The sequence below is a fragment of the Dermochelys coriacea genome, chromosome 1 (genome assembly GCF_009764565.3).
Source record: "Dermochelys coriacea isolate rDerCor1 chromosome 1, rDerCor1.pri.v4, whole genome shotgun sequence".
Taxonomy (NCBI): domain Eukaryota; kingdom Metazoa; phylum Chordata; order Testudines; family Dermochelyidae; genus Dermochelys; species Dermochelys coriacea.
This window is the reverse complement of record NC_050068.2, coordinates 109142820-109169965: the sequence shown is the minus strand read 5'-3', so window position 1 is coordinate 109169965 and position 27146 is coordinate 109142820. Positions and strand designations below refer to the sequence as shown.

At 37.7% G+C, this 27146-nt stretch overlaps 1 protein-coding gene across 9 annotated transcripts in view; it reads right to left on the bottom strand.

Moving 5' to 3' along the window:
- Nucleotides 1–4784: 4784 nt before the first annotated feature.
- The window catches only part of ARHGEF7 (Rho guanine nucleotide exchange factor 7), a 194765-nt gene continuing 172403 nt past the window's right edge, over nucleotides 4785–27146 (bottom strand). For 4 of the 9 annotated variants that reach the window (XM_038392399.2, XM_043496566.1, XM_043496147.1 and 1 more), the window contains 4 exons: nucleotides 11337–11436; nucleotides 10688–10742; nucleotides 8542–8574; nucleotides 4785–5769 (listed from right to left, as the gene is read on the bottom strand). In XM_038392399.2, the coding sequence (XP_038248327.2) occupies nucleotides 5647–5769; nucleotides 8542–8574; nucleotides 10688–10742; nucleotides 11337–11436 (311 nt within the window). In that variant the 3' untranslated portion in view covers nucleotides 4785–5646. Of the gene's footprint in view, nucleotides 5770–8541; nucleotides 8575–10687; nucleotides 10743–11336; nucleotides 11437–13600; nucleotides 14371–19971; nucleotides 24772–27146 lie in introns of those variants that run through there. The other 5 variants (XM_038392297.2, XM_038392352.2, XM_038392408.2 and 2 more) reach the window with 4 other exon arrangements.

Sequence of the window (27146 nt, the reverse complement as noted above, 5' to 3'; positions counted from 1 at the left end):
AAGGTGGCCAGTTTCCAAGTTCATGTTTGTTTGGCTAAGTTGGGGAAGAGGAACATTTCCACTTCTCTTCAGGATCCCATCTCTACCCTTCCTGTGTTTTCTATTTATACTCCTGTGGTAACAAGCACTTAGTTAAGCCCTCCTAAGGTCCCAATCCTGCAAACATACAGGACTAATTTTACTCATGCAAGTAATCCAATTTGAGTTAATGCATGGAGTCCCATAAGTTAAACATGCAACAGATTGGGGCCTTTGTGTAAGGTTTTGTATACTGTTTATTTTTGAGACTTGCCCACCTCACACCCACGCCACCCCCAATTAAAAAGAAGATGGAAAGGCAGTTCTCAGCAACAAAATATACTTGGAGTTGGTAGGACAAGCCATTTCTGAAGCTAGGACAAGTCAGAAAGGAAAAAAATTAAAGTGAACTTCAGGCACAAATTTAACAACACTAACTTTAATTTTTTTTTTTTATTTTTACTATACTTCCTAGAAAAGCTTCCCTAGGATTAGATGCCTCCTAAGAAACTTCAGAAATATTGGTGTTTTGGGGGTGTCTAAGGGAAGTTAAAAATTGGACCTATATTATGAAGTTAGATCCAACCTTTGATAATTAAATAATCACTCACGTTTCCCTGCCCTATCCCAGACAGATTGTGCAAATCAGTACTGATGTTCTTGGTATGAAAGATAACCCAACTAATTTAGTTTATGATGGACCTACCAAGTAGGCCCCCTTGTTTGTTATCTTGTGTTCCTGTCTCAAAATGGCAAGTTGAGAATGCTTAAAATTGGCTTTCCATGCTGAAGACCATTCTAATCCAAAGGCCTCACTCCTACTTCTCACTCACTGAACTAACCAATGTTCTGTGAATCCAAACCCTCCATCCCTACATGCTTTCTTTCTCTCCATCCACCAACTCATCTAACACAATTCTTATTCTTCCTTGTCTTTTACCTGGACTATAAGAATCCTAAGAATATTACCTGTGAAGATAGTTTTGCTTCCCTTATATTTTATTTGATTTCTTCCATCATTTTGTCCAGTTTGTATTAGTTCATGTGGGCACATACTATGTAGATTCCACCCTGAAGCTGATGAAATTATCAATTCTAATCTTGGCTCCTGGAAGTCAGATCACTAACTGACTGCTCCTGTTCATTCTTCTTGCAGCTGAATCATAAAGTAGAATTACATCTTTTCCTTTTCTATTCTGGTTACCTATTTTCCCAATATGTTTGTAAGACCATTCTACTTCCTTAAATACCCACACTTCATCTCTTTTCTCCGTGTTCTTCATCCAGTGGATCAAGAATTAGGAAGCTGCCGTTTGTATAATCATGACATATCATATTATCTTTTTCCCAGTTTTGTGCTATCCTCTCTTTCCATTTCTCCTGCTTTCTTGTGATATCAAGGTTTTAGTTTGCTGTCAATATAAACACCATGCAAAGGTATTTTTTTCAGGATAGCAAACTGAATTATATATAGATAGCTGAAATTATATTTTATGAAAATGTGTATCAATAAAGGCAGTAAAAAGCTAAAAAGTTTTCCTTCATATTAAAATCATACATCACACACTAGATGAAATTTAACTTTTCATGGTGAAGGGGGAAAAAATCATTGTTTAATTACAACAAAGTGATATAAAAATTGTAGTAATCAGTATCAGGACATTATCTGTGACCTAGTCCAGTGGTTCCCGAACTTGTTCCACCGCTTGTGCAGGGAAAGCCCCGGTGGGCCGGGCCAGTTTGTTTACCTGCCGTGTCCGCAGGTTCGGCCGATCGCAGCTCCCAGTGCCCACAGTTCGCCGCTCCAGGCCAATGGGAGCTTCTGGAAGCGGTGGCCAGTACATCCCTCAGCCCGCGCTGCTTCCAGCAGCTCCCATTGGCCTGGAGCAGCAAACCGCGGCCACTGGGAGCCGCGATCAACCGAACCTGTGGACACGGCAGGTAAACAAACAGGCCCGGCCCGCCACGCGGTTTTCCCTGCACAAGTGGCAGAACAAGTTTGGGAACCACTGACCTAGACTATGGTTGAATTTCTCCACAATTATTGTAAATGTATACCCTGGATTCCCTAAGTGATTGGCATAAAGAAGGTTTATACAAAGGCAGTCAGTTGTTTAATTTTTAAGATGTCATGACATGGTGAAACAAACAAGCACATACATCATTTTAAGTACAGTAATGTTATGCTACATTTTTGAACAGTTTAGAACAGAAAGTGCTTCACATCTATAGGATAAGAAATGGCTTCACCTCCTCATCCTTAAATGATGAGAGCAAAGAAACAACCCTTTAATAAGTTAAATAAAAACAGTGCCCCATTTATCCATGCCTATATAAAGTTCCCAACAATTCAGAAGGTCACACTGTGAAATTTACAATCTTTATACAGCATAACAAATTTTACAAAAAAAAAAGTTATTTAGACATTTCTTGGTTCCCAAAACCCTGATCTTGCTCTCTGTTGTAGAGCTAAGGACAAAAAGCAACATACTGTATTAGCCTTTTGTTGTTGTTGTTTTTTAATACCAATTTCCTCATCCCAATTTATTTTGAACAACCAGTCATTAAATCATGATCATATTAACTGCTTAATTCTAATATCAAAGGCATATTCAGTAAGATACCAGTATGGGGGGGTACTGTCAAAGTGAAAATCATCATTAGATCTCACATGTACTGTCAGCAAATTTACACAGCAATGCTACTCTTTACAATACAATGTAAAATAAGATCATGTTATGATGGAACTTGTTCCTGAGTTAAAATTTGCTAAATACTGCTAGATTAAATGTCTTCCTTTTATGTTTTTCCTCTGGAATGTCTTTTCACGGGCACTCAACAGAAAATTAAAATTCACACTAAAATAAAAGCTGAGTAAATCTCTTGGATTTCAATGCCTGAACTTTACAACTTAAGCATACCTGAACAAAACTCAAATCGCATTGCTATTCCCAAATCTAAATTCAGGAAAAACATGATATATTTGTGATGTTTAGCATCACTTAGCTTACTCTTTTTAAAAGTAATGATATAAATTCTGCTAAACAAAAGGGCAATCAAATTTATCAGCCCTATATTTTGGTTTGAATTCAGCAACAGGAAATCATTTCAAGACAAGACATTGTAATTAGTAATGTCTTTGGGAAGATATCTAAAAATCTCTAACACACCTGAATGCTTTAACTTTTTCTCAGTCTGTTCCTTTAAGAATATGGGACCAATTTTCAAATGTGAGCACATGGAATTAAGTGCCTAAAATATATTTACATGTGTAAAATGGTCATTTGGGGTCTATGTGCCCATTTAGATCCCTAACATTAGGTTCCCAAGCTATTAATTTAATCCCCTGTATTGTTAAGTGATGATATTTTTATCTTTCTATTGTTAAAAGAATCTCCATCCATTTTTCTCAGCCAAGCAATTTGAAAATTCACTTTTCACCAGAGATTAATTGAAAACTGTATATGAAAAATGAAGTCTGTAGTTAAAATGGACTTTTCAGAGCAAACTCTAACAGTCCTCTTGCTAAAATAACAGTGCATGAGCCCTATGAAAAACTGAGAGGAATCGCATTCGTTCTACTTTAAAATGGTTTATCAGATAAAAATATTAATGAGTAATAAACGTAACAAGAAATCTATTTTATTTGCTTCATTTGGGCTCTGCTTCAACAAAGCCTTTAAGCGTGTACTTCAGTTTGAAATCAATGGAACTTAAGTTCAAGCTTAAAGTTCAGCAGATGCTTAAGTGCTTTGCTGAATAAGGGCTACAGTAAGTACCACTGAAGTCAATGAACAACTTGAGTAAAGGTTAAGGCCTTTTTTATAACAATGATAAAGCCAGTGCTTGAACTTGATATACAGGTGGTTATGTTATACCTCCATTTCTGGCTGCTGTCAGGTGAAAAAAAAAAAGAACAGAGTTGGAATACTCCACTTGAGTGGACGATACACCTCTCCCCTCTAATTTGATGACTAAACAGAGCAGAAATTTGTGTCTCCTGGTGCTTGATCCAAAGCTTATTGAAGTCAATGGGAGTCTATTAACTTCCATGAGCTTTGAATAAGATCCTTAAAGAGGGCACCAGCTGCAGTTCTGTAGTGTCTTCTATTCTAAATCTAGGAAGCAACCGTGTTAGTCTGTATTCACAAAAAGAAAAGGAGTACTTGTGGCACCTTAGAGACTAACAAATTTATTTGAGCATAAGCTTTCGTGAGCTACAGCTCACTTCATCGGATGCATTCCGATGAAGTGAGCTGTAGCTCACGAAAGCTTATGCTCAAATAAATTTGCTAGTCTCTATGGTGCCACAAGTACTCCTTTTCTTAAATCTAGGAAGACACTGTAGTTATTGCAGTTATAAAACCTACGTGGGCTGAATGTTTTTAATGGTGCCCACTGTATGCATTGCCGAGCTTCCAATCTGCCAGAGCTGCAAATTACAAAACACACTTTAGTATAACAGATGCCACAAAAAGGCCAATTGTAAATACAAACCTTATTTATAAATTTGCTTTTGTTTATTCATGCTGCGATGGAAACAATATTATTTTACATGTGATAAGAGAAGGGAATGTGGACAGAGACTATTCTTACACTGACGGTGTTCTGAAAAATATCCTGCCTACTAAAGGCAGAGCAGAATTCTGTCATTAGGTTGGCCTAACCTGAGTGGTCTACTCATAACTAGATTTTGAGTTTGTTTGATTATTGTGATCATAAAATAAATATTTTTATTCACAAAATCGAGATTAGGATTTGTTTTTGAAAGGATCAGCCAGTGTATGTTAAAGTACATGCACAACAACAGAAAATGTAGTACACAAACACCTAAAAATCAGTCATAAAAAAGCAAGCATGCACATCAGTCTTTAATTGGTCAAAATAGTGTTGTATATTAGTGCTCCAAACAAGTGTAAATAAATATGTCACGGGGCCATTAGAATGAAACAAAAAAAATGGTGTCAATCCACAATTTATTATATCTTTTTTGATTTAATATTGAAAAAGCATTTAAAACTGTGTTTAAATGTTTGCACAGACATAAATAATGTTAATTAGATGATTTAAATACACTGGTCAATAAAAAAAATAGTTTTGTAGATTTGTGCATGTGATATGAGTAGTATGTATCAAACCTACAAATGATCCAAACACAGCATCAAAGAACTCTGATCTTTCTGAGGTGAGAGTGTACTGTTATTTCTAAAACTTGTGACAATTATAATAATGGGAAAAAAGTACAGTATAACATTGTATCAGCCCTGATACATCAATTACATACGCATTCAAAATTATAGATATTTACAAGAAAATATATATATTTAATTAAAAAGCCACTGAAAAACATGGACTTTTAGTCAGCTGCTGCACATTCTGCAAAATGAGGTAATTTAGATGAAAACAAATTAGGTTTTGTAGAGTTCAGGATCCATGGTCTCCACACTTATAGATTGCTTCAGTTGAAAGGTTTGACTTGTTTGTATACATTACAAGCAAGAAAATCACTAGATCCAGTTAAATTCTGCTTTGTAGTGCTCTTGATGCAACACTGACTAGTCAGAAGGCTTCCCAGTTTGATTTGACAACTGGTCTTTCAATAGAAAGAAACAAACAATGGTAAATTAGTTATAAATTGGTTTCATCCCAAGAAGGATCATTCATATTCTTTAACACTTTCCTAACAAGCTTTTCCAGGTCCTTGCGAGCTCTTTGCTCTTCTTCTAAAGACTTCTTCATCTTTTTGTTATCCTGTTAAACAGAGGACAAATAGTTTATGGTAACTTTTTTCAACAGCAAACTGATCTTTCCTCACCAAAATGCGTGCTGCTAATTGAAGGGCAATGAGGGCTCTTTTAAATAAATGTCTGTTACAGATTTTGCTGTCTGATGCAGCTATTTTGTGTTGTACTTATTCAATATTCAAAAGTTACTGACACAATTATTTGGTACAGTGAAGCAGAAATGCCTAATAGAAACTAAAATGCTTCTCTCTCATATACATAGTTGTTATTGGAAACAAGCCACAAATGGAAAATAGCTTTAAAGTCCCTTGTGAGAGTTTAAGCACATAAAAAACTACCATGGAATATATTTGTAATAACACAGAAAGAGAATGAAATAAAAAGATTAGAATGAAAAACCTTATAAGAACCACTTACACCTTCTGGTATTTCAAAGTTCTTGACACTGAACTCTACACACTGAAATAAGTTTCACAAACCTAAACACTACTCTAGAGCTCACACAAGCTTTATTTTGCTTTATTGGTCAGGACACAGATATTAATTATCATTCTTTCTGACACGTGCTCTGTGACTTCACTTTCAGCTAGACAACCACCAGTCAAAAAAAGAGGCCTGAGGTATTATCTGAAAGACAGCTCCTCTAATTCCAGTTTCATCACTTGATTAGGAGTCCAAGTCCCAACATTTTGCCCTGTGTTTGAAACTTCAGCCCACAACTTTGGGGCCATAAGTAAGGGTGCTACCAACTGAACGCTACTAATGCTTACATTATACAATCCAGTGGAGACTGAGGTGATATTGGTAGGGGCTAGGGGAAGCAACCAGAGAATACAACACAGATTACATTAAAGCCCCCAAGATTGAGGGTGTGTGCCTGCTGTTTATCATTCAGATTTGTAATCTGGACAGCTCACTAGACTCTCAGCATCTATCAGATGATTATATAGTGGCAGTGAGCAGTAACTGCTTCCCCCCCCACACCCCCATCTTCATCAGGTTGGGAGTGAAATCTTTTCTCTCAGACACAGACCACATTTCTATCTTTTGTCACTTCAAGACTGGACTAGAAGTAGTATGCTCTGCTTGGTGCTACGATCTGAAATAGCTTAGAAACCAAAGGTGGTAAGGAGGGTGGCACTCACTTCTTAAGTGGTGTACCTCACCGTGAGGACATGAAACCAGTGGTCTGGAATCCACATTGGCTGCCTGTGGGTTTCCAGATGAAGTTTAAATTCTTGATTCCTACCTATAAAGCCCTATGTTGCCTGGGACTTGCCTTGCTTAGAGATCACCCCACTCCCTACGTGACACTGCCACAGTAGGGGCCTTCGAGATGGAACCCCCATGGTGTGTGAGAGAGGAAAACATTAGCAGGGTGTTCTCCATGTGGGCCCCTGGACTTTGGAATTCACTTCCCCCATTACTCAGAAATCGTCTAATGGTTAACAAACCTGGCCTATCTGAAAAGTCCATCTATTTGGAGAGGCCTGGGGTACAGTGGTAACATTTGGATCAGGTGAGGATGCAGATTTTTATCTCAGGGCATTGAGAGTTCTGCAGGAGTTAATGTGAGGCATTTTTGTTTTGCGGACTGGCTGCTTTGGTGCAGAGCAATGCTGCTAGTTTACTTTTGCTGTTTTTGTCTTAACTGAACTGTGTTTTTAATGGTCCATCAAAGGTACCTAGAGCCTGGGATAGGCATTCTTTATATGTTGAAATCAACACAAAACCCCTCTAACATTTTATTTTATGCAGCAATTGTGATATTTATGGGGACATCTGAATTGTGACTATTTCATTTGTTCTGGAACAAAAATTTTGAGAGAGAGAGAATACGGATTCATATTTATATGTATATAATTGAATCAGCTAGGTGTTTTGTGGTACACCGGAAGGGAGATTTAATCTAATAGTCTCTAGCTCTAAAAGCGAAGATCACTTAACTACTTTACATATAGGGAAAAAGGGCTAATTTGATGGCTTTTTACCCACCTGCACATTAAGGAATGCAGATGTGCAGCAGCAGAGAACAACAGCTGGGACTTCTCAAATAGAACTGATTCTGTGTGTTGGTTACATTTTTAACATCTCCCGCGAAAATGTGTCTGACGAGGAGACCAGATAAATTGCACCGGGCCCTCCTAGCAAGTGGTAGCGGAAGGGCAACTATGGATTTAAGTAAGTGCATAGGTCTGGCATAGACAGTTCTATCCATTACAGTCTAGCAAAGATAGAGTGACAGTATTTGATTCTTGAGAAATTGATAAGCATATTCTTGCAATGCTTTTATTATACATCTAGTTTCGTTTAGGTAGGCACAGCCAATCAAGATTTTTTAAGAATCTAGAGATTCTATGTTTACCCCCAAACAATAAAAGACCTTGTGACTTTGAAAGTGTGGGCTGACTCGTAAGTTACAGAGAGGAGGATTGGAACAGCCCAAGGACCACGGCAGGTACACAACAGATACAAATACATCTACATGAACATTTTTTCCAGTAATACAATCAAGATCAATGCTAACTTGGGTTATCTGCTATATAAGGAACGTGTACACAATTAAAAGCCTTGTTTTAGCAAAGGACTAAAGCAAGTGAGTAGTCTGACAGTGGGACTATTCACTTGCTTACACTATGGGTATTATTTAGTACTCATACTGTGGTAGCAGGTTAGGTCCCCAATCACAGATCAGGGCCTCACCGAGTCTGAACAGACTTTATTCTGTACCAAAGGACTCTTTTCCCTGTTCTTATTAAGTTTCCATATGCCTTCTTACCTGTAGGTGAAGCTCTGAAAATATGGACCCGCACTGAAAGAAAGCAGTTATAAGTATACCTGGGTGAAATCTTATGTCCGAAACTTTCTTATTTTTAATTTTTTTTTTTGGCCAAAAAAAATTGCAGAATCAGATCAATCAAAACATTTTGCGAATTTGTGTTCAATTTGCCAAATTTTGGGAGTAGATTCATAGATACTAAGGTCAGAAGGGACCATTCTGATCATCTAGTCTGACCTCCTGCACAGCGCAGGCCACAGAATCTCACCCACCCACTCCTACGAAAAACCTCACCTATGTCTGAGCTATTGAAGTCCTCAAATCGTGGTTTAAAAAGACTTCAAGGAGCAGAGAAGCCTCCCTCAAGTGACCCATGCCCCATGCTACAGAGGAAGGCAAAAAACCTCCAGGGCCTCTCCAATCTGCCCTGGAGGAAAATTCCTTCCCGACCCCAAATATGGCGATCAGCTAAACCCTGAGCATATGGGCAAGATTCACCAGCCAGATACTACAGAAAATTCTTTCCTGGGTAACTCAGATCCCATCCATCTAATATCCCATCTCAGGGGATTAGTCCTATTTACCCTGAATATTTAAAGATCAATTACTTACCAAAATCCCATTATCCCATCATACCATCTCCTCCATAAACTTAGCAAGTAGAATCTTAAAACCAGATAGATCTTTTGCCCCCACTGCTTCCCTTGGAAGGCTATTCCAAAACTTCACTCCTCTGATGGTTAGAAACCTTCGTCTGATTTCAAGTCTAAACTTCCTGGTGGCCAGTTTATACCCATTTGTTCTTGTGTCCACATTGGTGCTGAGCTTAAATAATTCCTCTCCCTCTCCTGTATTTATCCCTCTATAAATATATCAGAGGGATAAATACAGGAGAGGGAGAGGAATTATTTAAGCTCAGCACCAATGTGGACACAAGAACAAATGGGTATAAACTGGCCACCAGGAAGTTTAGACTTGAAATCAGACGAAAGTTTCTAACCATCAGAGGAGCGAAGTTTTGGAGTAGCCTTCCAAGGGAAGCAGTGGGGGCAAAAGATCTATCTGGTTTTAAGATTCTACTCGATAAGTTTATGGAGGAGATGGTAGAAACCTTCCCCAAAAATTCGGGGGGGGGGGGGGAAGGAGGAGGAATTTTTCCTTTTGACATGTACTAAATGAAACATTTTTATTCTAAATTATTTTTTGTTTAGAAATTTACATCTATTTATTTTTAAAAGTTTTTAAAGCTCAATAAAGAAACCAAACATTTTTTTTCAGGTCAAACTAAGTATTTTGTTTAACCTGAAATTTTTTCAACTGTTTGGATCACTGAAAATTTTGAAAAAAATTTAATTTTGGGTTGACCCAAAGCTAATTTTAATTTTCTTTTCATTTTTTTGAATGGCCAAACAAACAAAAATCAGTTATTTAGACAGCTCTAGTTGAAGTTCCATGTTAGTTTCTCAAGGGGAATTCTGCAAGATATCTCACCTATGTGATAAAATAATATCTGAGCTAACTTGTGGCATGAATGATTTTTTAATAGCGGTCACATGACAATAAGTGAGAGAAAGGAAATGAAAATGGCTCTTCATCTCCTGAAATGAGAAAATATAAGAATTGATCAAAAGGAGGTGCTCAAGTACCCGGGGGGAAGGTAGAGGAAGGGGGGAACTGGAGAAGGGATTAAGGCCTAAATAGAATCAGACAAATTTAAACCACTGAAGTTACTGAGTACCAGTATCTTTGGCTTTTTCTGTTTTTCAGCTGATATAGTAAACTTTTATAGTATTTTATAGTATTTTAAATTTCTGCCCAACATGTCACAATTTAGTGCTGTTTGAAAACAGTTTCCCTTAGTCAACTCACGGAGATAATATACTTAACTTCTTTCTCCTGGGTTTATGTTTTTGTTTTGTATTATCTGCCCTCAGTTTCTAAACTTTTTTTTTTTTTTTTAAATTCAACTGGAATAGACCTCCTTTTTTGGACAAAAAGCTGAAGATTCTGAATCTAGTCTTAACCCTGCTACTGAAAAAAACATAACCCTACTAACTTTAATAATTATTTGCTACAACTGCACAATCTGTACACCCCCTCACCATCCACAAGTGTTGATAAAATACAGTACGCATTATTTACCAACCTGTCTTAATTCCTGTACTTCATCTTTTAATGCATATACTGTGTCAACAAGGCTTCTAAAATAGAAGATTAAGATTCATTACAATTGTTTCATAAAGTGTAAATGAATTAACAGATGTATATATTATTACAAGGCATCAAGTACCATGAAATAAAATCCAACACATGAAAAATGAAAAATCATGAAGCAAAAGAGCCTGCTAGCACCTATAACTTCCCCGACTCTTTGCGTAATGTTATACATTCTTATTAAGACATAACCTAGCCAGGCAAACTCCTTAGAAAAAGGACCTGTCATCATATTTGTAACATATAGCATAATTGGTGTCACTTTGTCTCTAAAACACCATGCATGCCTAGTAAATTAAGTTATATACACTGTAAAATAAATACTAAATATACAGTTAGAAAAAAGCCTGCAAGTTGATGCTAAAGGAAAGACTCTCTCATTCAGTAACAAAATTGATCGATTTTCAGCTGGTAGCATACGCTATGAATAACCAGCGAAAAAACCTCCACCATATCACAACTGCTGTTAAATCTATTGCTACAGAATAAACTGAAAAACAACTTCACAAGCCAAGTACATCACACAAATTATTTTTGAGCAAGTGTGAAATTTACTGTTTTAAATTTAGACATTTTCTTACTTTTCTTCGATCACAGTCTGACCATTACTTTTTGTTTCTTCTACAATAATTTTCTCTTCCTCTGGAAGCAGCACTTGGGGAGCAGACTCTTTACGGGAGCCTATTACAAAAAAAAAAAATTACAAAATGAATAACATGCAAACACCACCAGAGCACTTTCAAGAGATTATTATTTCATCTCTATAATGCATGACACACTTTTATGAACCAAGTATTTGCTTTAAATTGTTTTTCTCATGAACACACAGCTATTGACTTATATCCTTTACTTCTTTAACAATGTTTTTCTGTCGACTCTGGAATTTAAAAAAAAAAAAAAAAAGTGACCCATTTTTTTCCCTTTTTGTTGTTGGTGGAATTCCCCGGTGTTGTCAGTGGTGATGCTTTCCAGAGAGATCAAGGCATAGTAAAATATTTGTCTCTTTGAATTTGTAAGAGTCATGTGGATTCACCACAGTGAGGTAAATGATAGTTTTGTGTGTGTATATAAACAAATTGCAGTCAAGCCTTTAGGGCTAATACTGAACTTATTTAGACCGGTATAAATCCAGAGTAACTCCTTCAAAGTCAATAGCTACACTAGTGAGAAGCAGTGAACGTGAGATCAAATGCTGAAATTGCAGTTTCATGGCACAAATGAAATCAATCACATAGGAGTGGGAGTAGCAAAAAAAAAAAAAAAAAAAAAAATTGAAGTTTACAAATAGCATCATTTATATATAAATAAATAAAGATGATGCTTTTTTACTCATAAATTGCCAGATTACATTATTAAAATCATTATACAAAGTACACAGTTAAAAAAAATATAAAAACCGTAAACTATACGGGAAAAATTGATTTCACAACAATCTCAAAACACATCTCCTTCAGCACCATTTTACAATGTACATTTTTATTATCATTCCAAAATGATGTCTCTAAGATAATTAGTGTAAATTGTGAAACAGGTGGCTCTGAACAGATAATGCACTGCTTTGAAGGCATGTGTCTTTCATGAAGCAAACTGTTCCAGAAATGATAATTAGGTTGCAACAAATTACTAGCATTTCTCAAAAAGGTTTGTAAATAAAATGCTTCCTAAGCATTTGTTTAGAATTACATATTTAGTTAAATAAAGCTGATAAAGCTTTGGAGCTGTTGTATATTTACCCAGAATGTCAACTTTGAAATTATAGACAATACCCACTCATTTACCAATTCATTATCATGGTCCTCCTCTAACCAGGAATGTATTAATTTTAGCATGATTTCAATTTACACCCAATAAATGCGTATTCTGGGGAGCATTTCTGTTAGTGGAAATTTGTTCATTCTTGATGACCAGCTGCTTCATTATAATGTTGCCTTTGCTTCACAGATGGTAACAAAATGCTATAATCTCTGAACACAAGGAAAATCATGTTGAAGAACATGAGCCCAATGAAAGACATTAACTATCAAACCACTGCAGTCATACGTTCTGACAACAGATAAGCCAACAGGAGAAAAATAGACCCCTGCTTACGGATACAGAAAAGCTCAAACTACTTTTCAGTAAATGAGGGCAATTAGTTAAATCAGTGGGAACAGTCCTTCGTTAGGCCCTGAGGATCTAACAGTAGATTCACATCTCTACACAATAACGATCATGAGAAAAGGATCTGAGAGCAGAATCTGGTCCTAAACCACCATAAATCTTATATAATAAAAAAGGGTCAAATACTGTTTTAAAATGAACTCATGCTGTTATATAATGAGAAAAATCATAATTTTGCAAGGAAGGAGTGACTTGAAACATAGGCACAGCAGAGCTCTGCATATGCATTGAAAGAAATTTCTCTATTGGCACTGTCCATCGTAATTTTGACTGATGCAAAAATTATCATCTTGTGCTTATTAATGACTAATAAGCTGGGGAACTGCCTGAGGTAGGCCAGGCTAATTGTAATATGTCAGGCTATTGTGGAGCAATGAGAGAAAAATTATTTTAAGAGGCTAGCACAGGGATCAGCAACCTTTGGCACGCGGCGTGTCAGGGAAATCCGCTGGCGGGCCGGGCCGGTTTGCTTATCTGCAGCGTCTGCAGGTTTGGCTGATTGCAGCTCCCACTGGCCGCGGGAAGCGGCGTGGGCCGAGGGATGTGCTGGCCGCTGCTTCCCGCAGCCCCCATTGGCCTGGAATGGCGAACCGCACCAGTGGGAGCTGCAATCAGCCGAACCTGCGGATGCTGCAGGTAAACAAACTGTCCTGGCCCGCCAGTGGATTTCCCTGACAGGCTGCGTGCCAAAGGTTGCCAATCCCTGGGCTAGACTAATGATCTCGCAGCATCGGAGGTTGGGTCCGAGTCTCAGTTTTAAGCACCCCAAGGCAGCAGGGGCAGAGGGTGGTCTTTACTTGGGAAAGAGGAATGTCTTGTATTTCTCTCCAGTGATTCCCTTTACCCAGTTGAAGAAATGAAGCATTTCTCTCTAGATAGAGCTGCATCCAAGTCTCTGTACTGGAAATAAGGACACAGTGATATCGGGCCTTTGGAGGGGTGGGGATGGCATGGGGAGAAAGATAGTTAAACCCAGAAAATGTTACAAATGTACAACTATTTCACAAATACCGTATCTAATTTATGTATACACACACACACACACACACACACACACACACAATATATTAATCATATATAACCATATCTGCATATATATGTGTATACCAATATTAAAATTGAAACAAACCACAAAGAAAATATCTTGTGACACTGGGGTGTAGAAAGCTGAAGTAAAATTTAATCATATTTTATAAAAAAGAAAATGTTCACATGAATAAAAACACTGTATACACGCACGCATGTGTGCATATCAGTTATGAGAAAGATAAACTATTCCCATGTCACTGGTCTTTTGTGCGCCAGAGTGTATAATAATGATGAAGTCAGAACATCGAGAGCTTCACTGTCATTCTTATTGCATTGACAAGCTTCCTAATGTTGTAATTGCTTTTTATTGTTGCCACCATACGATTCTCACTGCTCTGTCCTCAGATAGATGTGTTTATCTTGTTCCTATGAAAAAAAGTAATTTTGTATTTCAGCCTGTCATATTCTATTTTCACTTCACATATACCTGCTGATAGAATATTAATAAAAGTACGAGGAAACGTAGCATTTTTCAGCTTGTACTAAAAACATCTTAGTGGGGTAACTTATACAGTACTTGCAGAAAGTACAGATTTGATGCGATAACCTACAACAGAAAAATGCAAATCTCTATTAAATCTCTATGTTTTATTGCTCTGATGATTCTTTTCTATACCATCTTTGTTATTTTAAAAGAGAAACCATATTGACTTTGCTATATTTACTTGTAAATTTGCATTTGAAATAAGTTTTCATCTTAACCAGAAAATCTAACTTGGCTAATATGTGGCTAAATCTCCTGAAGGGCTTTGAAAATCTCAAAGGCCAAGAGTGAATAAATCCTCAGCCCTCTCCAGTCCCTTTATGCAGAAGACAGCCACAAGACTGTTTTCAGATGACCACCTTGCAAGCTATGGCATAGGGGTCAGTATTGTATTATTATGCAGTATTGTAGAGACTGCAGCAGTGCTGCACCTATATGGCAGACCCAGAAGGCCTGTTCAAATTACACCAAGGGTCTCTCCAGCTCCCAGAGAAATGCAGAAAGGATCAAAAGGGTGCAAATGTGGCTTAAAGCTACTTCCTGTGCTGCAACTCTTAGAGGCACAACAAAGAATCTCATCCCAAGTCTTTTAAACTTTAAAGATGGAATCTACAATAGCAGCAGTAACCTGTTATTTTCACTCTTTAAAACATAGTAATAACTGGGACCTTCCCACAACGGCCTGCTGACCTGAGATGAGATTAGTGATATTTCTAAAAGGACAGTAGTTTCATAGTCAGGTATACATTCAGACAAAGATCTACAACATAGCCAAGCCTACACTATTTTGGTTCTTAAAGCTCCAAAATACCAATTTAAATAAAGAAAAATCAATCCAAACATTATTAGGCAGCATTGTTTAAGTGCTAGAAACTTGTAATATTACTCCTGGGGGAATTCTGCACCACAGCACGTACAAAGAATTCAAGTCCCCTGCAGATTTCTTTGCTTCCCCGCAGAAAAATGAGTTTCTGACAGGGAAACAAAGGGAAGCTGCAAGAGTAGTCACGCACCACTCCCTAGCTGTGCAGATACATCATTTCAGGCACTCGGAGCGCCGGCAGAGAGGTAAATGACCGCAGGGTTAGGGACACCCCAGGCAGTGACTCCTACCCTGGGCTGGGATCAGCTGCTAGTCCCGGCTGGGCTGGAGGCAGGAGAGGATGGGACTTCCTCTTCCCCTTCCCCTGCAAGGAGTAACTGTGGCTGTGTCAGACCCACCCCCAAGAAACCTCCCCCAGCTGCAGGAAGCTCAGAATCCTCCCCTGCTTCCTGCCCCCAATGCTCCTCAGCTGTGGGGGAAGGGGTCACTGTATGGGGAGCTGATTCCCCCATCCGCCCAACCCCCATGCATGCGGACGTCCCATACCCAGACACTCCCGCCAAGCCTCATCCTGTATACCCAGAACCCCCTAGCCCTCCATACCCAAACCCTACCCCATTGAACCTCAACCCCTGCACCTGGAGCCGCCTGCAGCCAAACCATCCCCCACTGAGCTCCCTGAACTCAAACCCCCACCCTGACTTGCCCCACCCCCCCCACACCACCCTGAGCCTCCACATCCAGACCCCCACGCCACTGACCCCGAATTAGCTGCACCCAGACCCCTACCCCACCAAGCTCCACTCCCCCAGCACCCAGACCCCCACACCCATACCCCTCCGCTGAGCACCAAAGCACTTTCACCTGGAAGCCCTTGCAGACTCCCACTGCCCTTGCACTTGGAACCCTCCCTCCAATGAGCCTCTGTGCATCCAGATCCCTCTACACTTAGATCCCCCACTGAACTGCCTGCACCCAGATTGTCCCACACAGAATCCTCTCACCCACACCTGGATTCCCCCCACAATGCGCCCCTCGACACTTGGATCCTGCCTGGTTGAGCCTGCCTGCCCACACCTGGTGTGCTTGGCGCAGAGGGCCAAGGCCCCAGGTTATTTCTGTGGCAGGCCCAGGCCTTGTGCTGTGTCAGGTTTAGGTGCAGCCTCACCACTGAGTTGGTGTCTCCGGGGTGGATGGTGGGGAGGCTGCAGGGTGATCTCCCACCTTCATGCAGCCAGTGACCTGTGCTTCCGACTGCCATGCTGGAGCCTCTGCAATTATTTATTAACAAATAAACTTGTAGAATTTTGCAGAATTTTAAAATACTGTGCACAGAATTTTTGATATTTTGGTGCAGAATTCCCTCAGGAGTGTAATATAATCATGTTGTTTAAAACGTCCGAACAAACATGTTATTGCATTCTGAACAAGTTGTACATGATGAAGCTGCCCCACCCTTCCTGTGAACGAATTACAATTAAGGTGCATGTCATGATGGCATGTTTTACTATTGAGATGATTGTCACAAAATAAAATTGAGATGGACTGTCACAAAATAAAATTTGCATACATGATGCAAAACTGTACAACTGAAAAAAGCCCAACACTGCCTGACACAGAAAATGCAGAGTTGAAAGTTATGCCAGGTTTATGAACTCAATTCACTATGTCCAAATACACACAACCTCTATCAACAAGCAGAGACACAAGTTTCTACCCAGCAGCAAGACTTCTGTTTTCCCAGGGATGAGGATGAAGCAGCTCTGATGCTTCCTTCTAGCAATATCGTCCAAGGCACAGGCTGAACTTGTAGAATCCACAAAGTAAGAGAAATACATCTGTACATCAGCTCATACTTGGTACTCTATGCAGTATTAAGAGATTTCAGATACATACTCTTAACACGGGAAAGGAAGATATATACTTGCAGAATGCACATATCAGATCCCTCAGTGATCACAGTGCTTTTAGTCACCACTGACTGACATCTTCTAGGCATGGATTATTCACATGGGAGGACAGTTTCAGACACATCTGGAACATTCATCAAGCAACAACCTATGGCCACTTGTATTAAGAGCTGCTAAGACATTCACATGACAAAAATGGCCAGTTGATCTCACTCTAAAACCAGCAGGACAAGACTCATGACCCTGTTTAGCACAACTCCAAAGGAAAGCCAGAATGTAGACTGGAATCCACCAAAGTTCTCCCTGGCGTCCAACTGCACCTATTTTTAATGGGGTTGGGGTAGACTAAAAAATGACACATGCAAGAAAACATTGATATATGATGCAGCACTATTGCCTTCACAGGAGCTGCCTCAGAGATGTCTGACGGTTGGTTTTAAATCTGACATGAGGCACACTATATGAGGGTATCTGGATAAATGCAAACATAACTAATTATATTTTAAAAGGAAAGTGAAAGGGAGAAAACAAAAGGTAAACTTTTCTAATAACCACATATTAGGCCTTTTCCTAGATTCAGACCTTGGACTGGTTTAAATAAAATTGTTTTTTAAAAAACTATTAAGAAACAAATACTCTATATACACTACAGTTGAACAGCTGTTAATTGCAGAAATTGGGAGTATCAGTGATGACTGGACTAAACAACTTACACAGATTTCATTCTGTCTTTAGCTTTTCATATTTTCAATGGCAAAAATAAGTGGTGAGGGGGCAGACTCTTACACTGATCTAAATCTTTTGTAACTGTACAGTTTTCACATTAATGCCAGACATTCTTGCTTTCTACATCTCTTTCTACAAAAATCTGATTTTTAATAGAATGGCAAATCATTTTCTATTGTAAGAAATTATTTTAAAAATATCTACTAATAGGATTGTCGGGCTTGAGTTTCAAGGTCAAGTTTGGAGTTCAAATTCCACAAGTGCATATATTTAAATCAGGAGTGCACACACACTAATGGCTAGTTAATAGGGCTGTTGATTAATTGCAGTTAACTCAGCGATTAAACTCGAAACAAATTTATTGCAATTAAAAAAAATTAATCACAGTTTTGATCACACTGTTAGTACTGATTGCTGTTACCTGTTCTTGAATATTCCATTATTTCCCAACATCCAAGAAACGCTCTGCATAATGTCTCTCTTCAGTATGCGTTACTATTAAAGCAAATGACTGCAGTGTCCATCCAGTATCAATCAGGTGTGCCGTGACTCCAAGATAGCTGTGATTGCTCAAGGATGTCCAGTGATCACCAATCAAAGCAACAGCGAGGGCATTTTTCAGAAGCTCCAACTTTATGGTCTTCTCGTTGTAATATGGGTCATGTATTCATGATGGAATGGCTCCTCGGGAGGGCAAGGTGTATGACTGACTGGAAGATGCAATTAGAATAACATCTCTCAGCCTTCTGTCATTTACAGTGTTGAGTGATCTGCAGTTCATAGCTATCCACTTTGCAATAGCATGGGTTAAGCTGTTGTACTTTCAGGATTGTACAAGCCCTTGGATCAAACAAACTCTGTAAGCATACTCTGTTATGGCTGGTGGGATTCATTTGCTGTTGGTGGGTTATCTGTAGCACAAGATCTGGAGGCGAAAGCATGTTTAGCATGTAGGTGGTACTGAAGTACTTCTATAGTATTTGTGGCACCTTAGAGATTAACAAATTTATGTGAGCATAAGCTTTCGTGAGCTACAGCTCACTTCATCAGAAAGCTTATGCTCGCATAAATTTGTTAGTCTCTAAGGTGCCACAAGTACTCCTTTTCTTTTTGCGGCTAACACGGCTGCTACTCTGAACCCTTCAATAGTATTGGAACTTATCCCTGCAATTGCTACATATAACCATCTTTTTATCCGGTGCAATCAAAACTGTGATTAATTGAGACTAATTTTTTAAAAATCTCTTGATAGCCCTACTTATCAAGCTCAGTTTTGAAAGAAATACTTTTTTTGCCCCCACTATTCCCCTTGGAAGGCTGTTCCAGAACTTCTCTTCTCTGATGGTCAGAAACTTTCATCTAACTTCAAGCATAAACTTGTCGATGGCCAGTTTATATCCATTTATTCTTGTACAACCACTGGCCCTTAACTTAAATAGCATATCTCTCTCACTGATGTATTTATACAAAGCAATCATATCACCCCTCAGCCTTTGTTTGGTTAGGCTAAATCAGCCAAAGTCCTTAAGTCTCCTCTTGTAAGGTAATTTCTCCATTCCTCTGATCATCCTAGCAGCCCTTCTCTGAACCGGTTCCAGTTTGAAATCATCTTTGTTAAACATGGGAGACCACAACTGCACCCAGTATTCCAGATGAGGTTTCATCAGAGCCTTATGCAATGGTAATAACACTTCCCTGTCTCTACTGGAAATACTTTGCCTGATGCATGCTAGGACTGAATTAGCCTTTTTCACAGCTGCATCACATTGGCAGCTCATAGTCTTCAACCAAAACACTCCATCACTTCCAACTATTAAGTCCCCATGACCTCTCACCTTGCATTAGGCCTGTCAATTAAGGATTAAGTGACAGCATGATTAACGCGTAAATTTTTTTAATGTGTTAATTGCACTTCAGAGTCAGCCGAAGGCTTGCAGCCCGAGGGGGGCCAAAGGCCTGTGCCCCAAGAGACTGAATGTAGGGGATCATTTTTTTCTAGTGGGTGGGGTCATGATTTTTTAAGCAAGTCCAATTGGGGTAGCCAGCATCAAAAGTTTGAGAAACATTGTCTAAAGTTTTACATTGTTTTATTTTTGAGTGCAGTTATGTTAAAAAAAATTTCTACATTTGTAAGTTGCACTTTCACGATAAAGAGATTGCACTACAGTACTTGTATGAGGTGAATTGAAATACTCTCTATTATCTTTTTCACAGTGCAAATATTTGTAATAAAAATAATATAAAGTGAGCACTGTAACTTGGTATAGTCTTGTAATTGAAACCAATATATTTGAAAATGTAGAAAACATCCAAATATTTCAATAAATGGTATTCTATTATTGTTTAACAGTGTGATTAATCACACTTCATTTTTTTAATCGCTTGACAGCCCAACTGGCCATTTGGATGTACACTTGTGGTATATTCACGTGCAAATTAGACCTGTGCATACTTTAAATGTTCAACTTTTCATTGCATTATTCACATTCTAATAATTAACACAGGTGGATATTGCTGCCAAATCAGGTACCCAGTGGCCCATTGAACAAACTTTACAGAGTGTTCTCCTGTGAAGAACCCTAAAAATGGTACCGCTATGCCGTGTGTGTTTTCAGAATAAGTTTTTGCTACTTTTTATTCCTGTTAGCCCGTACAAATCTAAAAAAGAGTGAGCGGTATTCTGTGCTTTCTTGTGCATCAACTGAATTATTAACCAGGTTCCAACTGCAGAGCAATATTTTGCCTTAAGTCTAACGTATCAAATACTATTGAAAACCACTAGGTTGCAAAGATATGCTTAAGTACAAAGGGGCTGCACAGGTGCAGTTATTAGCTAAAGACAGAAGCTGATCTGACAAAACTTTGTTGCTGGTGGTTATGCATCAGTAGGAAAGAACCTAGCATGACGACTTTCTGATCTCAGGGTGAGTTTGTAGGGCTGGGAACTAAAAATCCATCATTTTATTTGTATGCCAGTATGTCAAATTCAGTCATTTTTTGGAGTAGAACCAATTTTAAAGAGTTTATAGACACAAGTAAATCCTTGGAAAAAGAACGGGACGCACAGCTGGTATATATGAATGGAGTAATACTAAATAAGGGGCCTTCTACTTTTGGAATAATGACAGTATGGAGAGCCCTAAGAAAAAATTTCAAAGGATATACAAAGAGTACTTACTTTAGATACAGAATTGCCCACATTTCCCTAATTGATACAGATGTTCATCAAAAAAGATTATGCTCACTGTTCAGTTAGATGGCCGCGGGGCTAGAAAAGAATTGCTACATTAGTAGCAAAACTTTAAGACCACAGATATATGTACTAATTTGTACTATTTGTTCTTGTGCACCAGGCCCTCTGCATATTTTATTCAATCTTTTTTAAATTGATCCAATTTTCTCCTGAGTGACTGCTTAGCCTGTTTCGCTACCAAGGATAAATTGACAAAAATCAATTTAAGTTTTCTCATATTAGGGGGGGAAAACACTATTTCCATAAATGGAAATGGGAAACATGTTCTGTAGATGACAATATCTCTAGAGATGGAAAGTTTTAAAATAAGAAAAAAAACCCAGCAGGACACAGAATAACTTGTACTATGGTGGATTACATTAGACTGACTAGATTACATTACACACAAATCATACATGAACACCTTCACTAAAGCAGGTTCGTTCTCTTATTTTAGCATTTGGCTTTCATTTTATTATGCTACTTTCAGAAAAGCCAAACAACAAATATGAAATTGTAAGTAATGCTGTCTTTTCCCCTGTATAATGATTAAGTATTAGTCACAGGCTAACAAATGCAAAATTTATTTCAACTGTACATAACAGATGTCCTTTTTTTTATAAAACAAAACACTTAATTGCTATATGCAACCACAAACAATTATAGGCATACTGTACAATACAATGCAACATTTAGATATACATCCAGTTTGTATTTTCAAAAGTCAGTCACCTACTAAAGATGGCTTTTCCCATTCACAAATGAAATGCACAATATATAGATCTGTCAATGTTTTACGTCACTATATACACATTACTGTGTTTTGGCAGGACTATGCAAAAAACACAATTAATATAGCTTGGTGACAATTTATGTTAAATACTCATTTAATGGAAACACCATTTAAGCCACAGGGAAAGGAGCTGACAATGGCTTAAACCTACCTTCTAATTCAGATTCTGCATTCTTTCAGTATAATATTAACTGTACACATATATTTTACAGAATTGCATAAACATAAGGTACTATTATTAGCATGACTAAAGTTCCACAAAAATAGAAACACTGAACCTTTGGACTGAATACCACCATTTTCACACTGGTATTTTTTAAGCTTCTTGCATTAATATTTCTGATTAGTTGACAATAGCTAGTGATCTGTAACATTGAAAACGCAGATATGATTTTTAATTCTGCAGTGATGTTGGCACTGAAGATCATCATCATAAAATAACATCATTCTGATGACAGTTAATGATTTAATTGCTACAATAACCAATGGTGGTAAACTGTCAAAGCTTTGGTGCATAGAAAGTCAAAATCTTCAGATCTGGGTAACAAAAGCATTATTTTGAGTGATAAAGGAAAGTTTAAGTGCAGCAACTATTTCAAAAACTCATAATATTTACAGTACATAATATATGTAACCTATCAGTATTTGTAAATGAACAGGCATTTAACCAATGCAGAAAACATCAATATTATTCCACCAGAACACTACTGCTTTAAAAAAAAAAATCAGGGGAAAAAATGATCCATGCTTTCAGCATTATAAATAGGAAATGAATCCTCTGTGTGACTTTTAAAATAAAAATGAAAGCTAAGTGGTTTGCAGAGGTATTGTCTGATATAGCATGGAGTACATACACCATATATTTGTCCCCTCAGCAATATTTCTTAGTTAAAATTAGATACAGTGCATACACGTACCTTGCTGCCACAAAGGGTCAATAAAATGACTAGTACAATAATAAACGCCTGAAATTTTTCAGATAAGCATCTCAATTTTCATTATCTAGGGTAACAAGTCGGTTATCAACACTTAAAACTGATAGTGAAGTTTTGGATATGAACTGCTTCTAACACAGCTTGTCCATTTTCTAATCCTTGTGGGATCATTCATGTATAACCATTGGTTTCCTATTTAAATCAGCTGCAGGAGTTTACTATTGCCTCAGGGCTTGTAAACAGTGTGATCAAATTCCCAGGCAGCAACAATTGCACCTATCTTAATTTGTTCAGATAGTGATATCAGAACTCTGAGCACTGTACATATTTGAAAAAAAAAAAAAAAATACAGCATCCTGGAATTTTAAGGAAGGTAAAAAAATGTTATCGCCCTTTTAGGATGTGGCTGTTTTCTTAATGCTAATGTTAATAAGGATTTGGAATACAGAAAGGTTTTCATTTCAATTCCAATTATGTTATCCACAATACAGGACACAACTTTCCCCCACCAACATCCCAGGTGCAGAATATATATATTGTGTCACATTTGAAACTGAATATATAATGTGTCAAATTCAGTTCTGTGCAAAGCTAAAGTTACTCTGAATGAAGAGCTGGTTGCTGAAAACCAATGTGCTTATGAGAGCAATTACAAAACACAATAAACACGCCTCAGATATATCCAAACTGTGGAAACCAAAGCCAGGCATTCCACTTTTAAGGACTTCCTACAACCCAATTTTGACCGCAATTATACCAACAGTTTCAGATGCTGGATACTCAAGCTTTCATAAAGGGAACCTTTCTGAATGTTTTTATCCAGATTGGATTTTGTGGTTTTCATAGAGAAGGACCGATGATTTGTTGATAGTTGTGCATTTTACTAGGCAGATCAGCGTCTAAAACCTGGAACCCTCCACACTATTACATACAGTAAAGGGACAGTATGACTACTGGTAGAGTGAAACTATACACTGCATTTAACAACACAGACTTCCAGGTCTTTAAGACAACTGCTTAACTTGTGAAAAATGTATGATTCTTCACCCATGTCTAAGCAATGAAAAAAAAACAGCAATATAAACATTTTCATAGATAATCAAACACTGCCACACAGATTGCCCAGATATAGGAGTATCTGAATAATTTTACAGTTCTTGTACTGCATATTTTAAAAATTATTTTCTCTTGTTCTCCCTGCTTTATACCTTGTGTTTATAATACATAGAAAACTAGACCACTATAAGGCTAAAGTAGTTCCATATTGCTGGCACTTAGCTCACAAACCAGTATGGTTTCAGTACAAAATACAAAAAACGTGTATCCGGGGGGGGGGGGGGGAGGAATTGTTGCTACACTGACCAAGTCAAAAACAGACTATTCATAGCTACAAATCAATGGCTGTCACTTTTAAAAAACCCTAAATGTATAATATCCTTAACAGGATATACACTCTCAATTTAGAATGACTTAATTGTATGTGTATTAAATTGGCAATAGAGCCTCCCACGAGGTACAATTGAAATATCAGAAACTCTCTCAAAAGTTGTTAAAATATCACATTGAAGAGACAAGGAACAGCAAGAAAACATCTAAGAAAAGCAGGCTGTGATACAACAAGCATTTGTTAAGAAAAGCTCAGAAGTGCATTAGTTCTGGTGAGAGATATATGAGCAACAGCTCTTACGAGATGTAGACCCCATTCTGTAACTATGGGCTGTCCATATACTGTCATAGTCAGAGTCTTCTGAGAGGTCTGAAGGCTCCAAACGAGAAAGGCTACTGCGACGACCCAAGGAGTCTAGACTTGATTGGTCATCATCAGCCAAGACGTGATTATGCATCAGGTCAGTGCCTTGCCATGCTAAGGATGTACGGGTGAAATGAAATGGTGGATGTTGATAGGCAGAGATGGGATGAGGAGGGGAACGTAAGGAATAGCCACAACCAAAACACATGAAAACGAAAGCAAAAGGTGATGGGAAGAGAAGGAAAAGAGAAAATATTGTTAAAAAGGCAGCAAAGCTTTATTATTCTTATTTTTGGTTGGGTTTGATGTAAAAATTACACTTGGCATGTAATAACTTTTGAACTGTCACAATCTAATTTTTGATTTTGTTTTAATTTTTGAGCAGTTTTATTGAACATATATGTCCTAACCTGAATACCCCTGAGATGTTTTGATTATTATTATGAACAGGACAGTCAACTCTAGTTGACAGAGAAATTTGAAAGGAGAGGAACATTATATTAGCCCACAGCTACAACTTAGCTATAACAAATCAATTGGAAATCTTTTTACAAAATGCAAAGTTAATAGGGCTAATCAAACATTGCAAGCCACAGTACTTATCTCAAAAAACTCCAAAATACTTGAAAATATTTTAGACTTACTGTACTATTTCCAGTTACCTCCCTGCCAAGACTAGCGTTTTCATGACTGTGTCTAAACTTACCTTCTCGATATAATCACTGTAAAATGTTTAGGGTGAACAAGGGGTGTAAAAATGATTTCTCTCTTCTATTTCTATTTGGAAGCTGGGTTTTTGCTTATGAAAGGTAAATGCCTGGAGATATTTGGAAACAAATTGTAGGTGGCCATATTGTGAGCTACTACACACACTGTGTTACTAATGATGTTAAACCCTTATCTAGAGAACTAACCTATTTTTCTGAGAGCAAGGAATGCCCAGCAAAAGACCAGATTTATAAGAAGGGAAAGCCCCACCTTTCATTCTCTTCTCTTCATCCTATTGCCCCATGATCTCTTCAGACTTAAAAAAACAAAACCTCTTTTCCCCCAAGTAGTAACAAAAAGCTGCTGTCCTACCTCTCATGCCACTGCCTTCCAATCCACTGGTGCCCTGTGCTGTGCTGAATTTGCACTTCCAAAAGCAGCACCTCCTGGATGCCAGACAGAAGGTGCTACTAGCAGAATTGCCAAATCAGCGCTATGAGGGATAGGCAGAATGTGAACACAGAGGTAAGAAAGGGGTACAAAAAGAATGTGACAATTTTAATAAAGTGTCTGGTAATTTTTGAAATGCACTGCTACTCTTACAAAAGCAATCCCAACACCAAATGGAGTTTTTCCACCTCTGATGGAAAGCTAGACATGGAATGGTAAAAAAAATCTAAAATTTTAATGCCATTACCCAGCCTTTACAACAGAAGAGGCCGTGCATGTAACTGATACTTCAGTTGTTTCTTAGTGCGGTTAAATGCAAATAGAAGCTGTTGATTTTTGATGTATGTAATGATATCTACTGCACTATGTATATTTCTTAAATATACATAGAAAAGGAAAAATAGAGGGAAAAAAGCAAAAATATACTTCGCATCAGTGGTATATGTTTCTGTGTACACACACAACTGCATAATTAAAAATTAAATGTTTCACAAACCATTTCTTGTCAGATTATCTTTGAAAAATGATCAGCACCAACTGAGCACAGTTGTGACATTTAAAATAGCAATAATTTAATTTAGCCTTATTTTGTTCCATAATTTGTCTTTATAATTTTAAACAGTAAACTTGTTTCTTTCATTTTTACCAGGTAAGCCACAATAAAACAGAATGATCATAGGGCTAAAATCAAATTTGTGGAAACTGAAACCAGTCCAAAACAGGGATGAGCTAATAAATTACTTCAATTTTATCACCTTGAAGACTTAGAACTTGATAAAATGGATCACAAAGACAGACCTGAAGACCTTTTCATACACATTTTAGCTTGAAACAAAGTAAATGAAAATCAAAAATATACATAAAATAACCTTGCAATAAATTCTTCCTTCATACAAAGAGCCAAATTCTAATATTAAGTATATTTGCATGCAAAGTAGGATTTTTCAAGGTGATGAGAAGGCAGGCAACTGCACATGTGTTAAAGAATTTGTGCACTAAATTTCCAGTCGTATTTTTTGACTTTCCAATTGCCAGTCTAAAACGCTTTTGCTTGGAAATGAAGTATGCACAAAAAACCGTTTTGGTAATAAACACTGACAAATACTTGGAAATTAAACAATTTAAACGGACAATGAATTATTTACAATGTCCACACTAATAATTGTTGACAACAATAAAAACAATAACTATCTCAGGATCATTTTACAGCATACCAGAGGTATAATTCCTAAACAAGGTTTATATTCAATGGCAAAACTGTGCAAATTGGATCAAACTGAACAGCATGCTCTCCTCCCTTACATAAATGTAACACATGCTGGTGGATTCCC